The sequence below is a fragment of the Nelumbo lutea genome, chromosome 7 (assembly GCF_056320005.1).
Source record: "Nelumbo lutea isolate HS-2025 chromosome 7, American lotus-T2T, whole genome shotgun sequence".
NCBI lineage: Eukaryota > Viridiplantae > Streptophyta > Magnoliopsida > Proteales > Nelumbonaceae > Nelumbo > Nelumbo lutea.
The window spans coordinates 49,528,206-49,554,691 of NC_142690.1; the positions used below are offsets into that span (position 1 = coordinate 49,528,206).

Sequence of the window (26,486 nt, forward strand, 5' to 3'; positions counted from 1 at the left end):
AAAAGCGAATAAGACCTTGTATCACTTATAAAAATGCCCCTTATAATAATGGATTTTTGTGGCTAAAATGGCCATTGCCTTATTTACTTCGGAAATAAAAGAACATGGGTAAATGCACTTACTCGAGTAAATGTTTCCCAGAAAAAACTTACCTAGATAAGTGAATTTACCCAAGTAACTTACCAAAAAGCGAACAGGACCTTGTATCACTTATCCAAATAAATAAAATACCCTTCTCCCAAAGAAAAATGCCAAAACACCATCAGACAATTACCCTTTATAAGAATAGAATATATCCATAAAAATAATAAGAGAATGCCTAAAAACATTTAACTAGGAAAGTAATACCTAGAAAACACCAAGATAAGTAACTTACTGAAAAGCAAATTAATCCTATATAAATTTCCCAAGGATATTCCAGTACCATTTTTAAGAAAAGGGTAAATTGCTAAAATCTCCATTGAAGTTTTTGATTATCGTTGAAACCTCCCATGAACCTTTTGACATAATTGCAAATAGACCCCCTCTAATAGAATCTTCTAAAAAGAGGCATGAAAATGTCCAAAATACTATACAATTACTTTTGACAAAAATGTTTATTTTCCAAATATTCTCTTCATATGAATCACTACCCCAAACCCACCCGATCTCTTTTATAAAATTGATTTAATTTCCATATTTGTCATTCATATCAATCACTCAAAGCTACAACTTTAAATTCTCTTTGTTTTTGTTGTTCATAAAGTTTGTATTGTTTTTGTCCCCCCAAAACAATCAACCTCAGTGGTAATTGTTTAGGTATTTTAGACATTTTTTGCCTTTTTTAGAAGATTCCACAAGAGGGGATCTATTTATAACTATATCAAAAAATTCGAGGGAGGTAATTGCAATTACTAAACTTCAAAAGAGGTTTTAGCAATTTACCCTTAAGGCCCCGTTTGCTTTTTGGTAAGTTATTGGCCCAGGTAAGTGTTTCCTAGGAAAGACTTACCCGAGTAAGTGCATTAAACCATGTTCTTTTTTTCCCACTTGGGAAATTGGTAATACCCAAGATAATAATTTCCCTGATCCCCCTATAAATCTGAAAAAAAAAAGCACAAGTTTCTTGGTCAATGGGAATCAAAATCTCATTAACCAACTTTCTCTCAAAATCCTAAAAAAAAAAAGCACACCCTAAAAAAAAGAATACCCCGATAGGTATCTTAAAATTGCCTTCTGACACTTTATGATGCTGATATATGATACTTGCTTTATACAAGCTGTTAAAAGTACGTCTCAATTCTCATATTTCATATTTGTTTATACCCTGTTTATAGCCAATTTGTTTATACCCTGTTTATAGCTAAGCTTCCTTACCATATATCCATGGGTGTCATAATTATTTTATCATACCCTAGCAATCTCTTAAAATTGCCCAATCTTGCTCCAGATTCATCTGTCCATGACCTTGTCATGGCATCTAAAGCTTTTGGCAGGCTATTCCAATGCTCCAAGTTTTCTTCCATGATAGGACACACTTTAAACATTTATCGCCTTTATTTTTGTCACTGTATGCTTGCCCGAACCTGTGCATCTGTACCAAAGGTCCTTGCATTTCAAGCAAAATCAGCATGCCATGAAACGCTTGTACATACAATGGAGCAAAGCTACTTCATTCATCTGTAAATAGCTTCACCCAGAAAAATCGACTCAACCATAGGCAAGGTAAAAATAAATATATGAGAGCATCCACATGATGCTAGAGCGTGGCTGACCCATCAGAAATCTCAAAAGTAATTCAGTTGGGAAAGTTTTAGCCTTGAGGAAATTTTCATGGGAAAGCAAGTGGAAGATCAAACCATTCTTGAACACTTCACTTTCTTAGATTGGGGCAATATAGAAACTATCCAAAATTTGCTACAAAAGCACAAGCTTTGTTTCCAACATTGTTGTTCTCATATACTTTCTGAAAAAAAATACCTTCCACTCAAGCTTCTCTTTCGGCAGAGCCTTCCACTCGGTGAAAAAGTAAGAAAGAAGAGCAGAGTCGATAACGTAACCCCTAAATTCACCAACCTAACAACTTGCAAACGGAACCAGCTAAACTAGAAAAGAAAAATCCATTGAAAATAGAATATATATAGATGGTTTCCCATATACCAAAAGGTTTGGGCTTTGTCTGAATCTCAGAAGAAAAATAAACCAAGCTCCATAACTAGCTGAACTGTACGCCCTCTTAATCTTACATAACCTGAAAATACCTACAAAGATGAACAGAAAAATTTAGGCCACTGTCTAGGTGGAAAAAAATATGCATAGTAATTAGGGAAACAGAACCACCTCTGAAAACCAAGGTCCAGCGTTGGGTCTTAGAAGATAACCCACCCAGGCTCAGTAAATGGTGTAACATCATCATGGCTTCATGCTTGTTTAATCTTACATAAGATAAATAGCTGCAAAAAGGAGAGGGCAGACAGAAAAATCAAGCATTTATCTAGGTCATAGTTTTCAAGGTGTCTAGACGATTCTGGGCGACACTAGGGCACCTAGTCACCTAGTTGCCTAGGCGATAAAAAATTTATAATATAAAGAACCAACTTTTGGCTAGTTTCCTAGTTTTATATACCATTCAACATGTATGTTAATTGAAAAAATAGCAATTCTCTTTATTAAGAACATTAAATTTCCTCTAAAAATGTGGCAAATCATCACATCTAAAAGATAATCTTTTACATATATTAATTTCATTATTTTCAAAAATAATACTACTATAATAAGTATTTAATAGAGCAAATTCATATTAATTAGCATCTAAAGAAGGTTATTAACTTTATATGATAAATATTCAAGATGGAAAGTAAAATAGAAAAAAAAAAACAAGGATGGAGTTTCTGTTTTATTTAATTAGAGAGAGAGAATAGAAAAAAAGTACTTTATTGTTCTATTCTTTCTTTCCTCTTTCTTTTCTTTCTTTCTTTCTTTTTCTCTTCTCAAAACCCTTTGATCTTTTAAATTTCAATAGTAAAAACATTAAAACAAAGTATAATTGATATATATATAGCATATAATAAAATGTATTAACACATACATTAATAAGACACAACAATATAAGTGATATTATAAAAGGTATCCACCTTGTTATTTTTGTCGCCTAGGTGGGCACCTAGTTTCCTAGAAGGGCACCTAGTTGCTAAAAGTCAAGGCATTTGGGCAAGGCACCTAGTCGCCTAGGCGGGCGCCTAGGCAATGCCTTGATAACTATGATCTAGGTGCAAAAAAAAAGAAAGCAAAACAACGAACAGTGAGGATAACCTCCATCCCAAACTGTCAATCATCCAGGTAGTAGTAGGACCCAGCAGCCTTTTGCTCTCTGTCCTTCGTTGAGTCCAATTTGTTTATTCGTGGCCGATAATTAGTTGGGTCCCGCCTAAATGTAATATCCAGATGCTGCAAAAAGTAGGGCAAGAAGTGCATATTAGAGAAAACAAAACGACTTCTAAACATATGATATATCGAAAAATTGTTGACAAAAATGCGATGGAATGATCATGAACCATAGAAGTTTAAACTGGCAAATCCTATTTGAGATAAAATATAAGGCAAGGATATTCCAATTATAGGAGATCACATTCACAGAGAGACAGATCAAGGTGAAGTGCAAAAGGCTAAGAACTTCTAGAACAAATTGGCCAAGGTTGCTCTGGATTTACAAAAAGAAAATAGGAAAACTTATACATAGTACACCTTTCAGTAGACAATCTTATACATAGCACACCTTTGACCTTCCAGTAGATGAATAGAGGTGGGGCCAGAGAGGAACAGTAGGGAATGTCCTCTCCAAATTTTGCTTGCTACATTTACAAAGATAAAAACCAAAAAGAGAAGGAAAATCTCTGCCTCCATCATTGCATTAAGAAAGTATTATGCTCATGTTCTGAAATCCGAATGCTGGTCCTACAGCTATAGAAAGGAGCAAAGAATAATAATTTGGCAGGATTCCACATAAAAACTCAAGGCTGTATTTGGCATGAGTGCAAATGCAGAATAAGCAAATTTGAACTCCAGTTATGCAAGTGTTTGGCAAGATGTTTTTATACTGAAAATAAGTGAATTTGTTTCAACTGCTTTTGAACTCAAAGTTGGTCAATGTAAAATAGGTTGGTTCCAGACTTGAGTTTCGTGTTTGCACCGATAACAACCAATGAACCAAAACAAGACACCATAAATTTATGACTGCAAAGTCAACCCAGGTCTGCATCCTTCTATTTGAACAAATTTGTGTTCACATCAGTGCATTCACTTTTTGAACTCTCACCAAATGCAGCCTAAGTTTCCAATGAATATGGGAGGTTTTCTCTAGGAGTAAGCAGCAGTTCCCAGGAAATGCATTACAAGGGATAAATTGATCAGTACTAAAGAGAGGTATTAAGAGATATCATCTAGCAATTGCATCATTTAATCCTCCATTGCCCATCATTTAGCTCCACTATCTGGAGTTTCTGGACACGCTTCTTTCAGCTTTTTAATATCCGTTGATGCTTCCAAAGTCCTATACTTGAGGTAGTAACAAAGTGGCAAAGCAAAAGATCAAACAAAAGCAACAAGGCGATATTGAGCATTCCCCTACCAACCCTAAAGACAGTTTGGAAGCAAGTAAAAATGTATTAATCTTCAAGAATAGATCTACAGGACTTAGAAAAGAGGTGGCAACAGTACACTCTTGATCATCTGTTCCAAGTAGCTTCAGGAATGTAGACAGAACACTTATTTCTCCAAAGGGCAGTCCAGTGCACTAGGCTTCCGCCAATGCAGGGCCTAGGGAGGGGCAGATGTACACAGCCTTACTGCTGCAGATGCACAGAGAGGCTGTTTCCAACATTTGAACCCAGGAAACCAAGTCACAATAGAGAAACCCAAACATTGTGCCAAGGCCCAACATCTTATTTCTCACATGATACCCATTTTGTACAAATAATTTGATTGTAGTGCATGTTGGAGGTTACAGGGGTATATTTATAATGTTGATAAATTTTGGGGACTTGTATGTATTTATGGGAGGAAAAGGGGCCTGTGTGAAACTCTGATATAATTTGATCTTTTGTTTATTTAAGCCGTTGGTTGTGGAATTAGGGTTGAGTGAGAGTGGATATTTTGTTGAGTCTAGAGAGGTCAGCCATGTATCTCTTGTTCTAATAGTGGATATTTTTCCCTCTCTTTCCACGTTAAATTTTGGTATTTTCTCTATTTCCTCTTCGTTTACCACTCTCTTTTCTGTTAGTTGAGTTTTCTTTTACCTTCACTAAAAAGGCCATTACCCAATGTTGGTATTAGGCACCGAGCTATCTGGGGTCTAGAGAATGGTGGACAAGATACAGAACTAGCTTTTGACATTTTTTGGCAAGAAGTGACTGCTTTCAGACTCAACCCCACATTCTAATACTTGCTAGCCCAAGATTTTACCATTTTTCCCCTTTCTTTTTTTCTTCAATCAATGGTTATATTGTTTCCATTTTTGTGGTATCTTCCCTCATGTATATTGTATAGTTTTTACTATACATGAGCTATAGCTCTATACCTGTAAACTCTTGAACCTATATCATTATTACAAAGTTTCCTTCTTCAATAAAAAGGAGGTTTTGTAAGTTCATGATCTAAAGGGTTATTAGGGTATAAAGAACTACAATGCTCGGCAAGTTTTGAGTATCATCCTAATCCCTGAGCAAATAAAATTGTATAAATCTGAATTGTAGTTGTCAGAGGAAAAAAGAATAACTAGCAATCAAGAATTGGTTCTTACAGATAAGAAAAGGTTCATCCCAGTCAACAAGGACTGCGGAGCATTGGCAGTACAATCAATAGATGGTTTTCCTTCATACACAATAACTCTGTCTGCCAGATAAGTTGCCATTATGAAGTCATGCTCCACCACAAAAGCAGTCTTCTTAGCATGTAGGATAAACCTCTTTATAACTTTTGAAGCAACAATACGCTGCTCCGAATCAAGATAAGCACTTGGTTCATCTATCAAGTAAATATCTGCTGGCTGCAAAAAGAGTCAAGGACCACAAAACATGTCATCTGAAAAGCACTTGAAATGATCAAATGACAATCAAAATGAAGTATGGAAAATACATTCTTTAAACAACTCCCTCTTGTCTTAAAAAATAAAATACCAGTTTGAATTTTCAAGCCATTATTTTTTCTTCATTCAGTTGCAGAGAAAACATAGAAAAACCTTGGCTAGGAGGAACTGTTAACATCAAACTTAGGCTTACCCAAGCAAAAATGTTTCTAAAAAGTTTACTTGCAGAGATAGTTTTACATGATATAACCAAATATTGTAAAGCAAGTAAATTTATAAATGTTAGCACCAAATCTCAGACTAAACATACATTTGACCTGCATCTAGGCATGCACCAATAGAGATGTGCGATTAAGAAAGCACGGTCAAAGTTCCAGCCTAATAATACATAATGAAAGACCACTATATCAATTATGAAGCACAGCATTTATATTTTCAGTCTGACAATGGATATAATTCAATGTTTGCTCAAACCAATTAAACCTCTACAGGTAAAAAAGAGCAAACTATGTTGTTGCATAATGAATTTACTTGGTAAAAGAGGATTCATTATCCATACCACTCCCCCCTCCTCGCGAAAATATATATATATATTAGCAACCAAACCAATCAAAAGCCCCAAAATATTAGCAAACAGGGGGAACCACCTGATGAGACTGAGAATATGAATGTAGACAACTGTGTGAGAAAGAAGTCGCATATTCTTTCACAACTCAACCCTCAAGGGTTATGGATGGCCATTTCATATTTCACCCCAAAATATCTGGACAAGAAATTATTCTTTTAGGGATCATGGCCATTGCATTTTCTGCTCTATATGTTGATTTTTCAACCATTAAATATTATTATGACCACTTAAATGAAGCTATTGACCGGATGACTTGTATGAAACTACAGTACTAACTTTGCATAGTAATCCACCTATGGTACAACCTAATAGTCAACAATTCAGACTGACAACCAAATAAAGATGCTTAATGAATCCAATTCGAGTCAAGCATAGGAAACTTTTCTGTGCTAAAACATTTCATACTTGCCATTCTGTGTTCTTGGCTTCTTGCATCTTCCCCATCCAAGTTCATTAACAAGGATCCTTCTACCTGACTTGGCATACCATCCTAGCTTCTCAAAGCTACCAGTGCTGCAGAAATGGGGAAAAACGGGTGATGCAGGAGGTAAAGATTCAAAATTGGAATTTTTGAATTTCATGCATCTGCATTTTTGGATAGTAGGGGTACTTTGGTCATTTTAACATTCTCTATGGGGCCCAGACAGTTAGTTTGATTTGTTTAGTTAAAGTTCGTTTTTCTTCTTTTTTTCAAATAAATGAAAAAATAAACTTTCTTTAAAAAGAGAAAGGTTACCATCCAAAATGCTGATGAGAGATCAAGAACAACAAAAACATTCAGTTATTAGGCAGCTTGAGAGTTTATTAAGTCTTGTTTGAATTGAAATGATAGTGGGCAATCTTAAAAGTTTATAGTCTATAAATATGCAGGGACATTTTACACAAGGATCAATGAAGTTTATTTGAATGCTTATAGTTTATGCTACCGATGGTGAGTGGGTAGCATAAACTATAAAAAGGTTACTATCGCCCTCCCTCCCTCATCTCAAGGCTTTGAGCTTAGCCACCCACAACAATCAAAGACAAAAGCCATTTATTAATCAGTCCTACATCAGTTGGTATCAGAGACCAAACTCTTAGATGACTCACTATCAAAGACGGAATATGAAAGGGGAATTGAGTGAACAAGCTAAAGAACTGTTGATTGCATTATGCAATAGAGTAGACACCTTAGAAGCTCAATCAAATTAAAGCTCTGATACCAATTAATGTAGGACTGATGAATGAATTGCCGTTTCCTTTGATTGCTGTGGGTGACTAAGATCAAAACCTTGAGAGTGAAAGGAGAGAGAGAGAGAAATGAAATCACTCCTAGAGTTCCTATAATCACTCTAGGGCATGGGAATTACACACAATAGGCATCAGAAGCTGTAGGAACTCAAATAAACTTCATTGACCCTTGTGCAAAATGTCCACACATTTATAGACTGTAGGAACTCAAATAAACTTCATTGACCCTCGTGTACCTCTTTTTTCTTAATGAATTCCAGTTACTTTCTGTCTCAAAAAAAAAACTTAGAAGAATCCTAGCAAAATTCAAAATAAAAACTTATTATTGCCACCATCCTATTTCAATTCAAAGAAGACTTAAATAACTCTGAAACCTCAAACATAAACCAATTATAACCCGACAAATCAAACTAATAGGCTGGACCACACAGAAACATGTTAAAATGACCAAATCCTGCTATCCAAAAATACAGAAATACATAAAATTCAAAAAAAAATCCAATTGTGACTCTTAAGCTCCTGCATCACCATGCCTGACTATCCTCTCAAAAAGTCTGTTGTCTTCTTTGACACAGATAGTTTTTCAAACACTAAAAAATAGAGAGGCTGATCCCTCCCACAATTTCAATGTTGACAACAACCGAGAGAAGAGTGAGAAGAAAAAGAGTTTCTCCCTATATTTTTTGTCTCTCCTTCCATCCAACACCTGTGAAACTCGTAGTGTAAGGTCTCATGTCTGTTTCCACTCTCTGAGTCTTGAGAGACAACTCAAGCAGACCCTGGCTGTAGCACTTCACCCCTCAACCCCTACTTCCCACTCAACAACCAACTGCAGAATGTGAACCTCTCCTGATAACCAGTTTTACCATTTTTGGGGCCTCAGCCACAGACTTTCCCCATATAAAAAGCCAAGGAGAATCAACTGGCCTCCACCTGAGATCATCTTCATCTGCCTCAATATACGTTATGTTGCCCAATTACCTGGACCAAAACCCCACTATGGTCCCACTGTGTCCGTAGGGTAGAATGTGCTCTAGTCATCCTAGGGTTAGCTGATGGCCAATCTGTTATTCCAGTTGTTATTTATATTTCAGTTTTATATTGTTTTATTTGTTATGTAAATACCAAGGGCAGATTTGTCCTTTTCATGTAACTAGCATAACCTATAAATACTAAATAGAAGTGGCGGCGGCAGAATATTCAGATTCTGTCCTTCCTTTCAATTCTTGTGTTCTACTGCTCTCTCTCTACTCTTTCTCCTCTCTCTATACCTTTTCTCCTATTTTCGAACCTGAAATCTATTAGGGTTCAAGGCTGATAGCAGTCTTGAACATCTGCTTGGTATCAGAGCAAGGTTAGGGTTTCTCATGGAATTCTAGTCCAGCCGACCATATGAGAATCTCCTAGGGCTGGAAGCTGAGAAACTGGAGTTCGTGGACTGATTCTTGGAGATCGCCAGAGGGTTTAGCAGCTGTTGAAGACTTGTCACGGTTGCAGAGTGTTGGTGATCAGGAAGAATCAGAGAAGGCTAGGGTTCGGGTAACCTTGGGAGGCAGCGAACAGCTTTTTTCTAGTAAGTTATTTATTTTCTAAGAGAAGTACTATCAGAGAGGATAGGTTGGACCTATCTGGAAAGGGCGGCCGAACCATTCTAGGGTTTTCTCCCTTCTACTCTCTAGGGTTTTACAGCAAACCCTACTGTTGGGCTGAACTGCCTTAGGGTTCTTTTCTCCTACTCTAGGGTTTGAAAGTGATCTTGCGGCAAGCCCTAATGTTAGGCTGAACCTCGCGATTTACCCGGAGCTCTCCTCAAGTTTTTCTTTCAGCATTGATCAACTTTTAGGGTTTCATATTAACCCTACTGCAAGTCTATCTGTACGGTACTGATTGGAATGTGCAACTGAAATGTTTTCTTTAAGGACTGATTAGAACCCTAATTCTGCTAAGCATATCAGACCTGCTTCTAAGCTGATTTTTAGATCCTTTTGGGGTTTTCGAACTCTCTTAAGGGGTAAGAACTGTACAGACTGCTGTTGTTGTATTTGCTAGTTGGTTTCAGATCAGATTTATACCTGTTTTGTGCGCATACATTGTGAATACAGATTGGTCCTACACTGTTTTGATTGTGATTGGTAGTCCAAGTGCTGGTCTTCAACTGTAGTAACCCTAATTTTTGAGACTTGACCGAAATGGAGTTTAAAAATCAGGCAAAAGGCAATTTTGGGAACTACAGTTATGGTAGTGTTTCTGAGACAAGTGTTCAGATTACAACCGTAAAGTTTGATGGATCAAATTATTTGGAATGGGCCTAATCAGCCATGATGGCCATTGGGGGAAGAGGTAAATTAGGGTACCTCTTGGGAGATGTGAATGAACCCCCCAAGGGAGACCCTACGAATACCAAGTGGATCCAAGAAAACTACTTGGTTATGACATGGCTGTGTAATTCTATGCAGCCTCATATTAGCCGAAATTACTTGTGGGCAAAGACAGCTAAGGAGATATGGGATGTTATGAAAGAAACTTATTCCCAATCCCTTAATGTTGCCAGGACGTATGAACTGATCACTTAGAGACTCTTGAGTGAGAGAGTCCCAAAGATGCACAGATATATACAAAGCAGGTCGAGACAAACCGGGTGTTTGAGTTTCTGGCGGGCCTAAATTCAGAATATGATATTGTGCGGCAACAAATTTTGACTAGAGACAGTGTGACTCTCTCTCAGGCATACTCCTTAGTACATAGTGAAGAGACCAGAAGGAAAGTTATGATGCAACCTCAGCCTCTCACACCAGCCTTTGTAGCTGTCAAACCCAAATCAGGGGGTGATTCAGAGAAGGATAGGAGGAAAGAAGACAAAAGGGATGTGGTATGTGAACATTGTAAGAAACCCAAACATGCAAAAGAAACATGTTGGAAACTGCATCCTCACTTGGTTCCGACAAAGTTGAGAAGCAAGAAGGGCAATGCTCATGTGGCCGTGAACACTGATTCAGCATCCTCATCTGGCACAAGAGGAACACCTTTAGAGACCTTAGCTGCAGTTCTAGCTGCCCTAATACAGTTAGAAAAGGAAGTTAGAAACTCAGCTCAATCACCATCAGCTCCTGCCACATCTACCTTCGCACATTCAGGTACTCGAGCTTCAACCGACCATGCCTCAGCTCCAGGTACTACTGAACTTGTTGGGTAATAGATTCAGGTGCATCCAACCACATGACTAGCTTGCCTTCACTGTTTACCACTTACCATTTGTCTTCTAGTAGGGATAAAGTATCTATTGCTGATGGCTCCCTGATTCCTATTTCTGGGAAGGGTGACATCAAGCTATCAGATACTATCTCCCTGTCATCTGTTTTGCACGTTCCTAAGCTTGATACTAATCTTCTTTCAGTCAGTAGTATTACCAAGCATATGAACTGCTCAGTAACCTTCTTCCCTGACCGATGTGTTTTTCAGGACTTGGAGACGAAGAAAGTGATTGGGACTGGCCGTGTGACGAATGGGATCTATCTGCTCGGGGAGAGGTCTCGTCAAGAAGAGTCAGTAGAGAAGATGTCATTTGTTTCTCAGAGTGTGAGTCTGGTTATGCTTTGGCATAACCGATTGGGTCAGTTGCAATGTGAAAGTTGTGAGTTTGCTAAACATTGTAGAAAATCTTATTTTTTGAGTAATAAAAGGAGTAATAATTCTTTTGATATTGTGCATACTGATGTTTGGGGGCCCTATCACATCCCTTCCATGAGTGGGTACAGATATTTCTTGTTATTTGTTGATGACCATACCCGTTTTTCTTGGGTTTATCTCATGCGTTCACAAGATGAGGTTCCTGCCCTGACCCAAAACTTTCAACAAATGATCCTAACCCAATTTGATGCCAAGATCAAAGTTCTTTGATCCGATAATGCAAAGGAATACTTTGCTAAACCATTGGCATCTTACCTTCTTAATCATGGGGTTATCCATCAGAGCTCTTGCCCTCATACACCTCAGCAGAATGGGGTTGCAGAAAGGAAGAATAGGCACATCTTGGAGGTGGCTAGAAGTCTTATCTTTATCTCCAATGTCCCTATTCGCTTATGGAATGATGCTATCCTCACGGCGGTATATCTTATTAATCGGGTTCCTACCCGGGTTCTTACTATGAGATCTCCTTTTTCCTTTCTATACCCAAATGAGGAGTTGTTTTCTGTTCCCCTTAAAACATTCGGTTGTACCAGCTTTCTTCAGCTTCTCGGACTCCATCACTCCAAATTCGAACCCAAGGCCTCCAAATGCATTTTCCTTGGTTATGCACAAACTCATAAGGGTTATTGCTACTATGATCCTGTCTCAGGGAGGAAGTTTGTCTCCATGGATGTCACTTTCTTTGAAGAGACACCCTATTATCCTCGAGTTTCTCCTCAGGGGGAGCACAGTGAGGGTGGGGTTGTTCCTTTACCTATTCCATTGGGCGATGAGAGCTACAATGGTGAGGGTAGTCAAAGGGATCAGGAGTTGAGGGTCTATCACAGGCGATGCAGGCAGGTTGATCCCAGTCATCAGCAATCCAAGCCAGCTCCAATCTCATCTGCAGCTCCAAGTCCAGATATTACAGTCCCAGGGCCCACAGAGACTTCCTCTATTGTTGCCATTTCACCTCCTGCAAATGACATTGACCTTCCGATTGCCGTCCGTAAAGGGAAACGACATTGTACCACATCTACAGCCCATTGTATTTCCTAGTTTTTATCCTATGATCGCCTATCTCCTACCTACAGGTCCTACCTTACTTCTGTTGCCAATGTCCCTATTCCAAGAACAGTGCAAGAAGCCCTATCTGTCCCGGAATGGAAAGATGCAATGCAAGTTGAGATGGATGCCCTGTTGAAAAATAACACCCGAGAGCTAGTTGATCTGCCCAAAGGAAAAAAACCAGTTGGCTGCAGATAGGTATTTACCGTGAAGCACAATGCAGATGGATCCATTGAGAGGTATAAAGCTCGGTTAGTTGCAAATGGGTTCACCCAGACTTATGGTATAGATTACTTGGAGACCTTTGCCCTGGTAGCCAAGATGAGTACCATTTGAGTCCTATTATCCATTGCAGCAAGTCACACTTGGCATTTATACCAAATGGACGTGAAAAATGCTTTTTTGAATGGAAACCTACAGGAAGAGGTTTACATGCGGTTGCCTCCTGGATTCTATGATGCAGAAACAGGTAAGAAGGTCTGCCGGCTCAACAAGGCTTTGTATAGTTTGAAGCAGTCACCTAGGGCTTGGTTCAATAGATTCAGACTAGCCTTTGGGAAGTTCGGTTACGTACATACCCAATCAGATCATACCCTATTCATCAAGAGGGTAGAGTCCTCCTTGACACTACTTGCAGTATATGTTGATGATATTGTGATGACAGGAAATAATAGCCATGAGATTGAGTCCCTTAAAGAGCTCCTTCATCAAGAATTTGAGGTAAAAGATCTTGGTGCACTTCGGTATTTTTTGGGTATTGAGGTTGCTAGATCCAAACAGGGGATATTTATCTCTCAGAGGAAATATGTCCTAGATCTACTAGCAAAAATTGGAAAGTTAGGTGACAAGCCTGCGGGTACACCCATTGAACAGAACCACAGGATTAGTGCAGAGAGTGGGGAGCCTCTTGAAGACAAGGTTATGTTCCAGCGATTGGTAGGAAAGCTCCTATATCTCTGCCTCACTCGGCCAGATATTAGTTATACTGTTAGTGTTGTCAACAAGTACATGCATTCTCCTAGAACCACACATCTTCTTGCGGCAGAAAGAATATTAGCATATTTGAAGAGATGCCCGGGTAGGGGTATACTGTTCAAGAACAATAACCACATGAAGGTGGAGGTCTATACGGATGCCGATTGGGCTGGGAGTGTTGATGACAGAAGATCTACCTCAGGATATTGTGCCCTTGTGGGAGGTAATCTTGTATCTTGGAGAAGTAAGAAACAAAGTGTTGTCTCCCGATCTAGTGCTGAAGCAGAATACAGGTCAGTGGCTAACGGAGTGGTTGAAATCCTATGGCTGAGATCTCTACTTGAGGAGTTGGGTATTGAGTATAAGAAGCCCCTGATGTTGTATTGTAATAATCAATTAGCTATTAATATAGCACATAATCCAGTGCAACATGACAGAACCAAACACATTGAAGTTGACCGACATTTTGTACGAGAGAGGGTCTCATCTCACAAAGTATGTCTCCCTTACATCACATCCAATATGCAACTAGCAGATATCCTCACTAAAGCCGTATCAAGAAAGAACCTAGTGGCGGATCTATCCAAGTTGTGAATGATAAACATTTATTCCCAACTTGAGGGTGAGTGTAGAGAACACTGATGTAGGCCCCATAGCTATGGTCCCACTGTGTCCGTAGGGTAGAATGTGCTCTAGTCATCCTAGGGTTAGCTGATGATCAATCTGTTATTCCAGTTGTTATTTATATTTCAGTTTTATATTGTTTTATTTGTTATGTAAATACCAATGGCAGATTTGTCCTTTTCATGTAACTAGCATAACCTATAAATACTAAATAGAAGTGGCGGCAGCAGAATATTCAGATTCTGTCCTTCCTTTCAATTCTTGTGTTCTACTGCACTCTCTCTACTCTTTCTCCTCTCTCCTCTATACATTTTCTCCTATTTTCGAACCTGAAGTCTATTAGGGTTCAAGGCTGATAGCAGTCTTGAACATCTACTCAATTAATCAAGAACATAAAATATTCTTTTATCTTCAACCCTTACAATACACAAATTAAGAACACAGTAAAAGGAAGATTAGAAATTAACATCTTGGTCTTCCCCAATCAGAAAATAAACCTATTTTTCTTGCAATAAACCTGATTAATTCTTAATTTCTAGAACTATTCGATATTGAAATATTTGCAGAAGAATAATCATACCTTTTATAATGGATGCTAAATCATAAAAACTCAGAAGCAGGGGTATCACAAAAAAATAAAAATAAAGCAAATTGTACCTTTCCAAGACATAGGCATAATGCAACTCTTTGCAACTCCCCACCAGAGAGATTCACAACCTCCTGATCCATCAGTTGCTCAATTAGAAGAGGCTTCATCACATCTGACACAAATTGGGGATGCATATACGAATCACGGATTTTTTGATGTAACAAATGTCTGACTGTAGATTGAAATTTTGGACTTATTTTCTGGGGCTTGTAAGAAACATTGAATTCAGGAATTTCCACATCAGAACCCTCAACTTCATCGGGCTTTAGTAGACCAGCCTGCAGTTACAACAGAATATAGATGAATTGGATCAAACATGATACTGGACGAGCAGTCAGTTTAAAAGCAGATAGCAGAAGCTGAAAATTCAATGGAATACTTCAAATTGCAAATCCAGTATGAAATTCAGAGCAACTGAGAGAATGCTAAGAAAGTATACCAGCATTCGGATGAATGTTGTCTTCCCTGTCCCATTCTCACCCAGCATTACGATAATCTGGGAATCAGTAAATTCACCCTCAATCACACGAAGCTTAAAATTACCCTGACATTTACTCATGGTGGGATATCTATATCGTGCATATGTCTGAACCTCCTCTGCATTTTCCTGTGGAGTTTCTGCAACCTGAAAAAAGCAAGAAATCATATACAAACTGTTGTGTAAATCAAGGAAAATGTGTTCAACATGAAACAGAAATTTTACCTTAAAGGTAAGAGACTCATCCCGGAATCTTAGATTCTCTGTAGGGACAAACCCAGCCAAGAATATATTAATTCCTTCCCTAACAGAGAAAGGAAGGGTCACAACTCCATAGGCTCCCGGCTTCCCATATAAGCAACAAATAAAGTCTGATAAGTAATCTAGGACACTAAGATCATGCTCCACAACAATGACATAGCTGAAGGAGGAAAAAAAATACAAAATTACAGTATTAGTTTATGTCCAAAACAAAAGTAACTTAAGGAAAACGTGCAGGCACTTGAGCATAGACCTGTTAGGCCTGAGCAAAGATCGGATAACTTGGGCAGCTTTAAGCCTTTGCTTCACATCAAGATAACTGGAAGGCTCGTCAAACATATATATCTCTGCATTTTGTATGGCTACAACAGCGATAGCAAATCTCTGAAGCTCTCCACCTGATAAGTCCCCCACATTTCGATCTATAACCTGATTCAACTCAAGGTCCAGACAAAGTTCTGCCTTCATTTCTCTCTCATCTTTTTGGTCAAGAACTTGTCCAACATTGCCTTGGACTGCTTTTGGAATGTGATCAACATACTGGGGTTTAATGATTGCCTATTGAACAATCAGTTTACTAATTAGCAGGCTAATTAAGAAAAAGATTAACTAAAAAATTATCAGGACAGGAGGGGATGTGTACAATTTTTTTTCTCTCAATGAGGGGAATGAGAAAGTAATCAGAATTATGTAAAGCATAAAATTTTTATATAAAAAGAGTTTAGGGAGCAAAAGGAAAAAACAATGCAAAAGAAATTAAAAAAAAAAATATGCCATATTTCTTTCATCATATTACACAGTTGGTCATGAAGGTCACGAAGATGATACTTTAAATAATCAGAGTTATTTAGGTATCAACTCTAAATCAATGAAAAAAGAATATCAAAGAGAATAGTGAGCTGAGTCACAACCTTGAATAAGAGTCCAGTATCCCACAGAATTCTAATCCCACATTGGAGTTGCACCAATCAGTTAGAGGAGTCACAACCTCTAAGAAAATGAAGTCAGACCACCAAAGCACAAATTGCTCAAAGAAAATAATCAATTCATTCACTACTGAAACAGATTAGTGCATTCCTTTACATAGGCAAGCTTCCTTGTTAGGTAAGGAAACTAGCATTAAATCTTAATTACTTCTAAAAAATCTGCAACTTTAACTCCCCATACATTTCTTAGTGACTAAGACTTCAAGATGACTGTTGACCTTCTATATTCTGCCTTTTATTCCAAGAAACTCCACCAAGGTTCATTGAACTTGCATTAGTTCCCAATGTATGCTCCAATTAATGGGTTGGCTGGCCATGGACTTAGATTTTGGGTATGGCTATGGGAAGGAAACATGGATGTGGATATGGATAATGGGTATGGGCAAAAGACATGGGTTTCAATATCGGTAAAATTATATGGGTTTGGTCTTGTGTAATGGGCTTGGGCTTTGATATGGTCTGAGTTTCTTTTCTTCTTGCAGCTGTAAGCTTTCATCCAATCAAATACATTGGCATCAAGATAATATCACCCAAACATCAATTAATCAAGTCATGGCAAATTGATAAACAGCTGATGAGTCTATGATAGGATTTCTTTTTCTTCTTTTATTGAGTTTTTTCAAATCAATGTTCCTTCCTTAATAACCCAAAATCAAGGAACCTGTGCAAAACAGGCAAATAACAAATCAAATTCTGACTGCTAATGAATGTATTGAAGAAATGAAAAGGTCTAGCCAAAAGGGAAAAATGCTAGAGAAATGTGGTTTTAGTGAGTGAGAGGAAATGGATAAAAGGTTGTGTTAAATCCACTCACTATTCAGTGTTGGTCAACGGGTGTAAAAGGTTTCCTTGGGTTCAAAAGGGGACTTAGGAAGGGTTATCCATTATCCCCATTCCTACTTGCCCTTATATCAGATGTTTTCAACAAATTAATCATACAGAATATAACATGGGACTTATCAAGGGATGGAAGGTGGATAGAAGAAAGACTATAATCACTCATTTACAATTTGCTGATGACATCATTCTATTCAATGATAACACAGAGGAAGTAGAGGCAAGGAACTTGCAACTCTTAATCAAATGTTTTGAGAAGATATCCAATCTTAGAATAAATTTGAGTAAGAGCTACATCATGGCAGTCAACATGGGGGACCTAGAACTAGGTAGGTATGCTTCTATTATCGGTTGTAAACAAAATAAAAAAAAAAAAAAACTAGCCACCTAGAAGTGGAACTACATTTCCCTAGGAGGTAGAATTAAATTGATCAATTCAACCCTAGCCAAATTACACATATACTACCTCTCAGTTTCAGAATCCTAGTTCATGTAGCCAATAAATTAGAGAAAATAATGGACTTTTGTAGGATCCAAGTGATGATAAAAAGGACATTTAGTGTATTGGGCCATAATTGTGAAGAGAAAAAGTGGGGTGGTTTGGATACAGAGAAGTTGAGAGTTAGAAATCAAGCATTGTTTGGGAAGTGACTTTGGAGACTTCCTTTGGAGGATAGATTATGGTATTAGGTGGTATTAAGCATTCATGGGAAGCATGCAAATGGCTGGAATGTAGAGCTTTCTACAAGAGTGCAACTTTGAGTTCATGCAAAGTTCTAATAGGATTACTTCCTTAGTTTCTAAATTTCATAAGGGATGATGTTCACATTGGCACTGAGGTTAGCTTTGGGAAGACTTATAGTGGGAAGACTCTCCACTCAAGGATTTCCACCCAGACTTGTACTACTACTACATATGCACTTTCAAAGACAAGCATGTTTCCTCTTTTGTTCTTCTTCATTCTCTGGTATTTCTTGGCTCCTTTCTTGCCTCCCTAACCCCTTGGGACTCTTCTCCTGCTCCTCTTTTTCTGATGCTCCTCCTCTCGAGTTGATGTACCTGCTGCTAAAATCTGGAATCCGATACCCCCTCCAAAGTAAATGCTTTGGTTTGGGCTGCAGTGTTGGGCAGGTGCCTAACTAAAAGGAACCTGGTTAGGAGAGGTGTACAGATTCAAAACCTCCTCTGTGTACTGTGTGGCCAAGCAGAAGAGGACAACAACCACTTGTCCATCCATTGTCCTGTTTCTTCTGCAATTTGGGGGCATTTATTTTCCTCCTTGGGCTTATCTTAGGTCATGTCGAATTCTGTGGTGGACCTGTTATGGTGCTGGGAGCTCCATGGCTTGGCCCAAGCTAGCAAAGAGTGTGTGGAAGTCTGTTCCTGCAGCAGTGAATAATACTATTTGGGCGGAAAGAAGTAGAAGGATATTCCAAAATAGTACTAAGAATGCAGACTGTTTAGTTTCTTGTACTTTTGGCAAGCTAGTTTTTTGGTCTGCAGATACAAAAGGTCTCCAGACTTCGGTGCTTGGGGGTCCAGCTGAGAACAAGAAGCCTGTTAGATTTGTAATTTAATCTGGGATTACGGATCCTGTTTGTGGCTCCTCTTTTGGGGCTCCTTTGTAATCTCTTGTTCTGGTTTCTAATAAAATTACCTTACCCTATCTCAAAAAATATTTACTACCAAAAAAAATCAAATCTGAATTGAGAATATGGGCACCTTCAGATTGTCCTCCAAGATACGGGTGAAATAGTTCTGCAGCTCAGATCCTCGGAAGTATGTCAGTATTTCTTGCCAATCAGGAGGATTCTGCAATAGATATGCCAACAGCAATAGTGAATCATGTAGGCTTTGAAGGAACAATTACAAGAAAATGGTTCAAAGAGATTAAATTACATTGAAACGACCCAAATTAGGTTTCAACTTCCCAGCCAAAACTTTGAGGGCAGTTGACTTCCCAATGCCATTTGTTCCAACTAAGCCAAGAACCTGTCCAGGTCTTGGAACTGGAAGCCTGTAATTGCAAGTTTCAGCATCTTGTGTTAGAGGCAATAAAAGCCAATCTTTCATATTTCAAAAATTAGGTTGTATATCAACCTGTGCAACTTGAAGGTATTTGGGCCATATCGATGGGTTGTATCTTTATCCAGATCTTTTGGCAAGTTGATGATCTGAATGGCTTCAAACGGGCATTTCTGCACAGGAAGATATAATTAGTTTTACCATAATGTATGTTCACCTATTATTCAGGTATCCAAGGCAGAAAAGTTAAGTTCTATTTCACAAACCTTGACACAAATACCACATCCAATACATAACTCTTCAGAGATAAAGGCAATCTTAGATGCAGGTGTAACTTCAATACACAATTTACCTGCAGAGACAACAATGAAATTGGTAAAAGAATACTGTAAAAACAAAAAGCCCATGATTTAGCTATCACTATCTCTTCTTTTCAAATAAAATATCAAAGATGCCAGATCAGGAATGACTCCAAGAATGTTGAAAATCCCATGGGATGACTCCAAAATTTCCAATTCAAAATCTTCGCCAAGTTGGTGAATAATATTGGAATTGGATTCTGTCCACTTTGTAATTTCCTACAAATTAACTCTATTCTTTATGAAACACTAGCAACCCAACTTTCAGCTCTTGGATTATTTTTAGTTAACTACTCAAACAACGAAGCTTGCAGTTTAGTTAGCTAGAATTCTACATGTTTGAGTGCATGTAACACTCAAAACCCAATGATTTGTCACCCAAAAACATAACAAATACTTGCTGCTTTTCAAGAAGAAAGTTGTAACAAGAAAAATATATTCCTTAAATGTGCAGACCTCTTGAAGAGCAAAACTTTACTCAAGAAAAAAAAAGGTAAACTTCCAATATCTAAAATTTACTTCTCAAACCCATGAGCCTTCTTCAACAATCATAAAAAAAACCCGCAACCACGTTTTCTAAGAGAACAAGCAAAAACCAATCTTCGATATCGATAAGAAAAAATTTTAAAAATCTCTTTTACATGAATCGAACAAAAGAGTTCAAGTTTTGTACAACGATCCAATGGAAGAGACAAAAAGCATTGTGGACATAGCTCCTGTTCCTAGACATATAAAATAGATAATCTTTCAATTGTTGGGTGATAATCAAGTTCTAATAAACCCACAATTCACTTGCAGAACTCCAGTTATCTTCATTATCTAAAATAGGATATGAACAGAAAATCCAAAAACTAAATAAATAAATAAAAAATAATGTTTACAACAGAAGTAAAAAAGGAACAATTTAGCGAATCTCGTATACCTGTTTTAACAACAGGGCAGCTCTTCTTACACTCCTGACGACATTTCTTGGGCTTGCAACGATCAGAGCTGACGATGGCAATTCGAGTCAATCGATCCGCCATTGCTCCTGGAAGAGGATGTAACCCTAACCTCTGTATTGCGATTTGCGAAAAAGGAAGAATCAAGCAAAAGAAAGGAGCAATTTACAGACAGAAGATGCTAGTACTACGCGCAACTAGTGAGGGTACGCACTTGATAGCTAAAGGACAAATCTTCCTATGTTGGTGAACGGTGAATGGCGAGTAGGGTACAAATGGATCGGATCATTTGAATCCGATTTTTGACGTATTCGGATATCCCCGCTGGATTTTTGGATAATTTGATCCAACTAAAAAATCGGATCGAATTTGGCACCCTATCCGAATATTTATGGATTATAGATTGTTATGTTTTTTTTCCACTTGATAGTTTGTTAAATTTGAAAGAAATTAAATCATTGGATCATATTTGGATAGATAGAGATCGTGTTCTATGAACCCATGGGTTTATGAGAAGCGTGAATCCACAATAACTTTAGCGGGCATTCTACCATCAGCAATTGTATGTAGCTTGTAAACTAATTGAACGGGACACAGAACGACAAAAAATACCTAAAACCCTATTTCAAGGAATTTCATTCGAATTCCCTCCCATTTCTTCCTCTCCTCCGTCGAGCCCTAACCTAAAAACATCGCATAGGCAATTTCATTGTACACCAGCATTCGTGGACGCAAAATCCATCGGTGACGGGTCAGATGTGCTCCTCCAAGATGTTATCACCACAAGCCCGTGATGTTCATGTATCAGCTGAAAAATAGAAACTTTGCCAAACGTTCGTCTCTTCGTGGAATAGGAGAACTAAGTTTCCAATGTTTTAAAAGCATCTCCTCCATGGCCCCTTCTGCATTTTCCGTCTGCCATACATCATGGGCATCAGAGTCCGTCATCTTCAGCCGGCCATCCTCAATCGATGTCATTGTTACCAAAACCAAGTTTTTGACCGATGCCTCCCTGTTTGCAACCCAAATGTAGGTTCTAATGTGTATCGAGGCGTACCACATACCGGATATACCAGTCTAATCCACCATTACTACTAAAAAATCCAAGCTCGAAAGTTTGATTTCTACTCAAAATGGTGGAATTTCCCAAGACTATTACGGTCGCTCTTCTTAGTTTGGTGCAAAGACATTGAGAAGAACGATGATAAAACACACCGGAAGAAATGATTGTCAGGAACATCTAAGTCATTTTCTACCATTCTTCTTGGCATAGAGCAGTTTTTGTTGCCAACAACCATAGGTTTAGAGATGGAAGGGGACTATTAAATGAAATGAACTAACGAAGTAAAAAAATGATACTAGAAAAGATTCAAAGAAGAGAAGATGAGATAGTGCAGTGATGGGGGAATCCGGGAGAGCACTTGGTGTAAAATTCTGAGTCGTTTGTGGGCATTTCTTTTCATTTCATCCTGTTGGAAGGGTTATGATTCATCATATGAATGGTCGAACCATTCAATATGGCTGGGCAAAATTTCAAAATTTTCTAATCCTTCTGGGAATCAAATTCTCTATAATTTGTATTTTTCTAATACGGATACCACAAATGCAGATCCCAACGTGGAAATTGATGCCTAAATCAGTCCTAAAACCAGCCTCCACTGAATATGGCGCAGTGTATAGGTGAAATTGATTCATCAACACAGTTTTCAATAAAACTGAGATCCAACTATTTGAATCGAACTAAAGATGATGAACTTGATATCTCCTAAATTTTTCTTGCAAAAATCAGAGGAAAAATTGATTATATCAATCCCAGATAGCTGAGGTCAAATTGGAAAAAAAAATGTGCAGAGAGAACAAAAAACTGCAAAAATATGAATCTGTCTTGAACTGGTCCTTCCCCTCCTCTTTTATAATCTCTTATGGAGCTATCTCCTAAACTAATTACGAGATAATCCAGATCTAAATAAGATATGGACTCTAATTAGAAATATACCTTATCTTCTTATAAGATTAGGTACTCCATACCCAGATTCGCCCCATAACTTGTCATGTGCCAGCTTAATTAATCATATTAATTATTGACCATAGGTCCATCAACTATAAGGAACATAACCCAAGGGTGTTGCATGACCAATATAGACCTGATTTGTATGGCGTGGGACCCCACAACAACCTCATATAAGTCCACATGGGTTCAGCCTAGTCTTTGTGAAAAGGCTTGGTCGAATTTGATGAAAGGTGATTTGGCCCGACCTAGTAAAAAGGGGACACGTGGACACGAATTGACCAAGAGATGACAACTCAGCTTGACATGACCAGTCCACAACAGATCGAGCTCGAATATCCAACCACCCCGGGATAAAGTGACCTCAGGACAAGTTCACCTTGGGACGAGATCACCTTGGTACCAGATCGCAACAGGATCACCTCGATCCCAAGGCACTTCAGCATTCAACCCAGTTCAGGTCTTAAAGGCATCAGTTCAGGGACACCGATAGACCACTACATGGTGATCCCAGAAATCCCTCAAATAGATCCCGAACCTCGCGGGATCACACCATGTAACAGCAAGCCTTATCTCCTCCCCGCCTGGTTCGGGTGGAATTGACAAGCCTTATCAGTTGATAGCACTATCCCCCAATTAAAGCGGAAACAGATCTCATCGTGATGAAGCTCCCGCAACCAATCCACAAAACCCGCGAGGACTCAACTATATAAAGGCTCCACCCCAATGGTTCAAGGTATGTGTGATTTCTTTGCTCTCTAGCTCTCAATATTCTCAGCATTTTTCAGCTCGCAATAAGTTTGCTAACTTAAGCATCGGAGCGACCTCGCCAGGTTAGCCACCCCGAGTTCTCTAATCATATTTTGTAGATCACCTAGCTCACCGTCCAACTAGAAGCCAGATCAACCTCCAGCAGGGAGCAGTCAGATCACGCTACATCAATTGGTGTTGTCTGTGAGAAACGCTACAGAAAGCCTTTTCCACCATCAATAACTCAAAAATCCATGGCATCTTCCAACAACACCGAACAGAGCACTGAAATGAACGTCTCTGGGGGGGGCAGCCTCAGTTCCCATCAGTTTGCATCGGTCAATTTACCATACCGCTCACTTTGGCTGGGGTTCCAACACTGACCATGCCGCAAGCCTCTATGCAAGTAAACATACCACTCCCCCTATAGGTGGTGCGACCTTTGCTGAACCATCTATGGTTCCCCCCGAAGTCAGGCAATCCCAGTTCGACGACCTGGTACACTGCGTCTGGGCCATTCAAGCCCAAATGCAATAGGTCCAACAATGTCAGCAGTATCAACTACAAGTCTTCTACCAGCTCTATCAGCAATAGTTTCCTCCATTGTAGCAAAGCCAGCAGCCGGTTCCACCTCGGCACCCAACAGTATAGCAGAATCGACCCCGTGTGCAGAACACTTGTTCTCCCCGCCGAGGAGACTTCCCAGGTTCCACTTTCTCTCAGGAGCCAAGTTTCACTTCACGGTAGGAGAGACGGGCAAGTCACTCCGCCCGCTTGACAAGGCAACGCTAGAAACAGATCAGGGGACACTCAGCCCGCTAGGGCCATTTTACCTCAGCGTTCGCATCAAGAAGGATCGCTCGCAGGTAATCAGTTCAAGGTTCTGGCCGCAAACTCAAGGCAAGGCCCTTCCATCCGTGGTAGTTAGCCTCTGCATCCAAAGAATCAAGAGGCACCCCAAAACAGAACAGTACCTGACCACACAGAGGTCAACAGCACCAATGTGGAGCCGAAAAAGAAGCAGCAGCAAAGGCGTCACAAAGCACGCCGAACTGCAGTTCAAAACAGCCAGCTCATAAGGCCAAACCAGCAAGAACAAGTAAAAGGTAAAGAGGAAGCGAGCTCAGCAGCCACAAAGACCGCTCCTCTCCTCTCCGGATCGTCCCCTCTGTCCTCCGAGCTTCTGGCGACCCCGATGCCAAAGGACTTCAAAATGCCTCCTCTCGACAAGTATGATGGATCTTTTGATCCAAACAATCATGTAGACTCCTTTCAGTCCCAGATGCACCTAGTTAGGGCTGACGAGTCATGCATGTGCGTAGCTTTCTCCACCACATTCAAAGGAGTAGCTCGCACATGGTAACGGAATCTTGCACCATGAATAATCAGAAGTTGGGCGCAGTTCGTAGAGTTGTTCACCTTGCACTTCATCACAAGCAAGAAGTGCTCGAGGTCCAAGAAAGCCTCCTCAACGTAGTTCAAAGAGAAGGGGAGTCTATCAGAAGCTATATCAAACGCTTCAATGAATCCTGCCTGCAGATCCCCGATGTAGATCCAACGGTGAGGCTCACACTAGCAAAGAAAGGCATAACCCATAGGGAGTTCAAGTGGCATGTGGTGGCCAATAAGCCAAAAGACATCACTGAATTCCTCAAGCTCATCGACCAGTTCATCGGAACCGAGGAAGAGATGAATCAAGGATTGAAAATCCAATAGAAAAGAGAAAAAGGGAAGGTGACAACGTAAGCAGTGATGGAAACAAGAGAATAAAGAGTAAGTCCCCAACCAGGGAAGGAAACAAGTCTGGGAGTTGATCTCCTTCGCGATCTCATAAGTCAGGTCAACGTTCTAGAACTCCGCCTGTCGAAAGGATGAGTTACACACCCCTCAACGCGAAGCGAGGAGAAATCTTGATGGCAATCAAAGACTCCTCCTATGTGAAGTGGCCACCTTGGTTGAGGGGAGATCCTGCCACTAGAAACAGAAATGTGTACTGTCATTTCCACAAAGACTACGAACACAGTACAGAGAACTGTAGGAACCTCTATGACGAGATTGAAGAACTCATCCATCATGGATATCGAAAAAACTTTATACAAAGAGAAAACAGGAACCAAGCAGATCACCAAACAGATTGACAAGGGGACTAGAGAAGAAACGCCCCCGAGTCCAGCAACAGACAAAGTGAGCAGCCGCCATGGCAGTTGCCCGAAGAAAGGCCGATTTGCAGAGTAATCAACATGATTACTAGTGGGTCCATCATCGCGGGCTACACTTCGGCAATAGGTCGAGCTTCAGTTCACGAATTAGAAAATGAAGAGTAGAACCCGTCGAAGTGACCTAGGCTCGAAGACCCCATCTACTTCATAGAAGATGATGTGCGCGGGACCCAATATCCTCATGATGACACTTTGGTGATAAAGTTGAGGATAAATGATTTCGAAGTCAAGCACATCTTGGTGGATTCGGGTAGCTTGGCTGACATCTTGTTCAAAGATGCCTTCAACAAGCTACAGCTCCAAACAAGCAATTTAAAGCTGACGGATACTCCCCTAGTAGGCTTCAGCGGCGAAGAGGTCAAACCTCTAAGGTGAGTCTCAATACCCGTAAAGGTCGGCACGTGGCCAAACATTGTAAGGTTTGAGCATACATTTTTAGTGGTTAAAACTCCCTCCTCGTACAATGCCATAGTAGGTCAACCCATTGCGCATGCATTACGTGCGATAATATCCACCTATTACTTGGCAATGAAGTTCCCTATGGACTATGGAGTAGGGGTGGTGCGAGGTGACTAGCTCGAATCTCGCAAGTGCTACGTCGCCGCCATCAAGGGGAAAGCCAAGCTAGGAACTAACGTCAAGCTCGAGCGACCTACGGAGTATGCCGATGAGTGAGCTACATTGACAGAGGAGATGGTTCACATCCCGACCTCAACAGATG

The 26,486-nt window shown here is 39.5% G+C and overlaps 1 protein-coding gene across 2 annotated transcripts; it reads right to left on the reverse strand.

The window, feature by feature from the left end:
- Window positions 1-1,840: 1,840 nt before the first annotated feature.
- On the reverse strand, window positions 1,841-22,013 carry LOC148846321 (ABC transporter E family member 2). 2 transcript variants are annotated; one of them, XM_088953812.1, is made up of 13 exons: window positions 20,770-22,013; window positions 19,755-19,840; window positions 19,564-19,661; window positions 19,363-19,480; window positions 19,186-19,275; window positions 15,894-16,198; window positions 15,605-15,800; window positions 15,341-15,526; window positions 14,910-15,179; window positions 5,777-6,022; window positions 3,292-3,426; window positions 2,320-2,432; window positions 1,841-2,240 (listed from the first exon to the last, which is right to left on the reverse strand). In XM_088953812.1, the coding sequence occupies exons 1-11, from the start codon at window positions 20,870-20,872 to the stop codon at window positions 3,307-3,309; spliced, it is 1,818 nt and encodes a 605-aa protein (XP_088809938.1). In that variant the 5' UTR covers window positions 20,873-22,013; the 3' UTR covers window positions 1,841-2,240; window positions 2,320-2,432; window positions 3,292-3,306. The 2 variants fall into 2 exon arrangements, with proteins under 2 accessions (XP_088809938.1, XP_088809939.1); XM_088953813.1 differs by having other exon boundaries at window positions 3,280-3,426.
- Window positions 22,014-26,486: the final 4,473 nt, after the last annotated feature.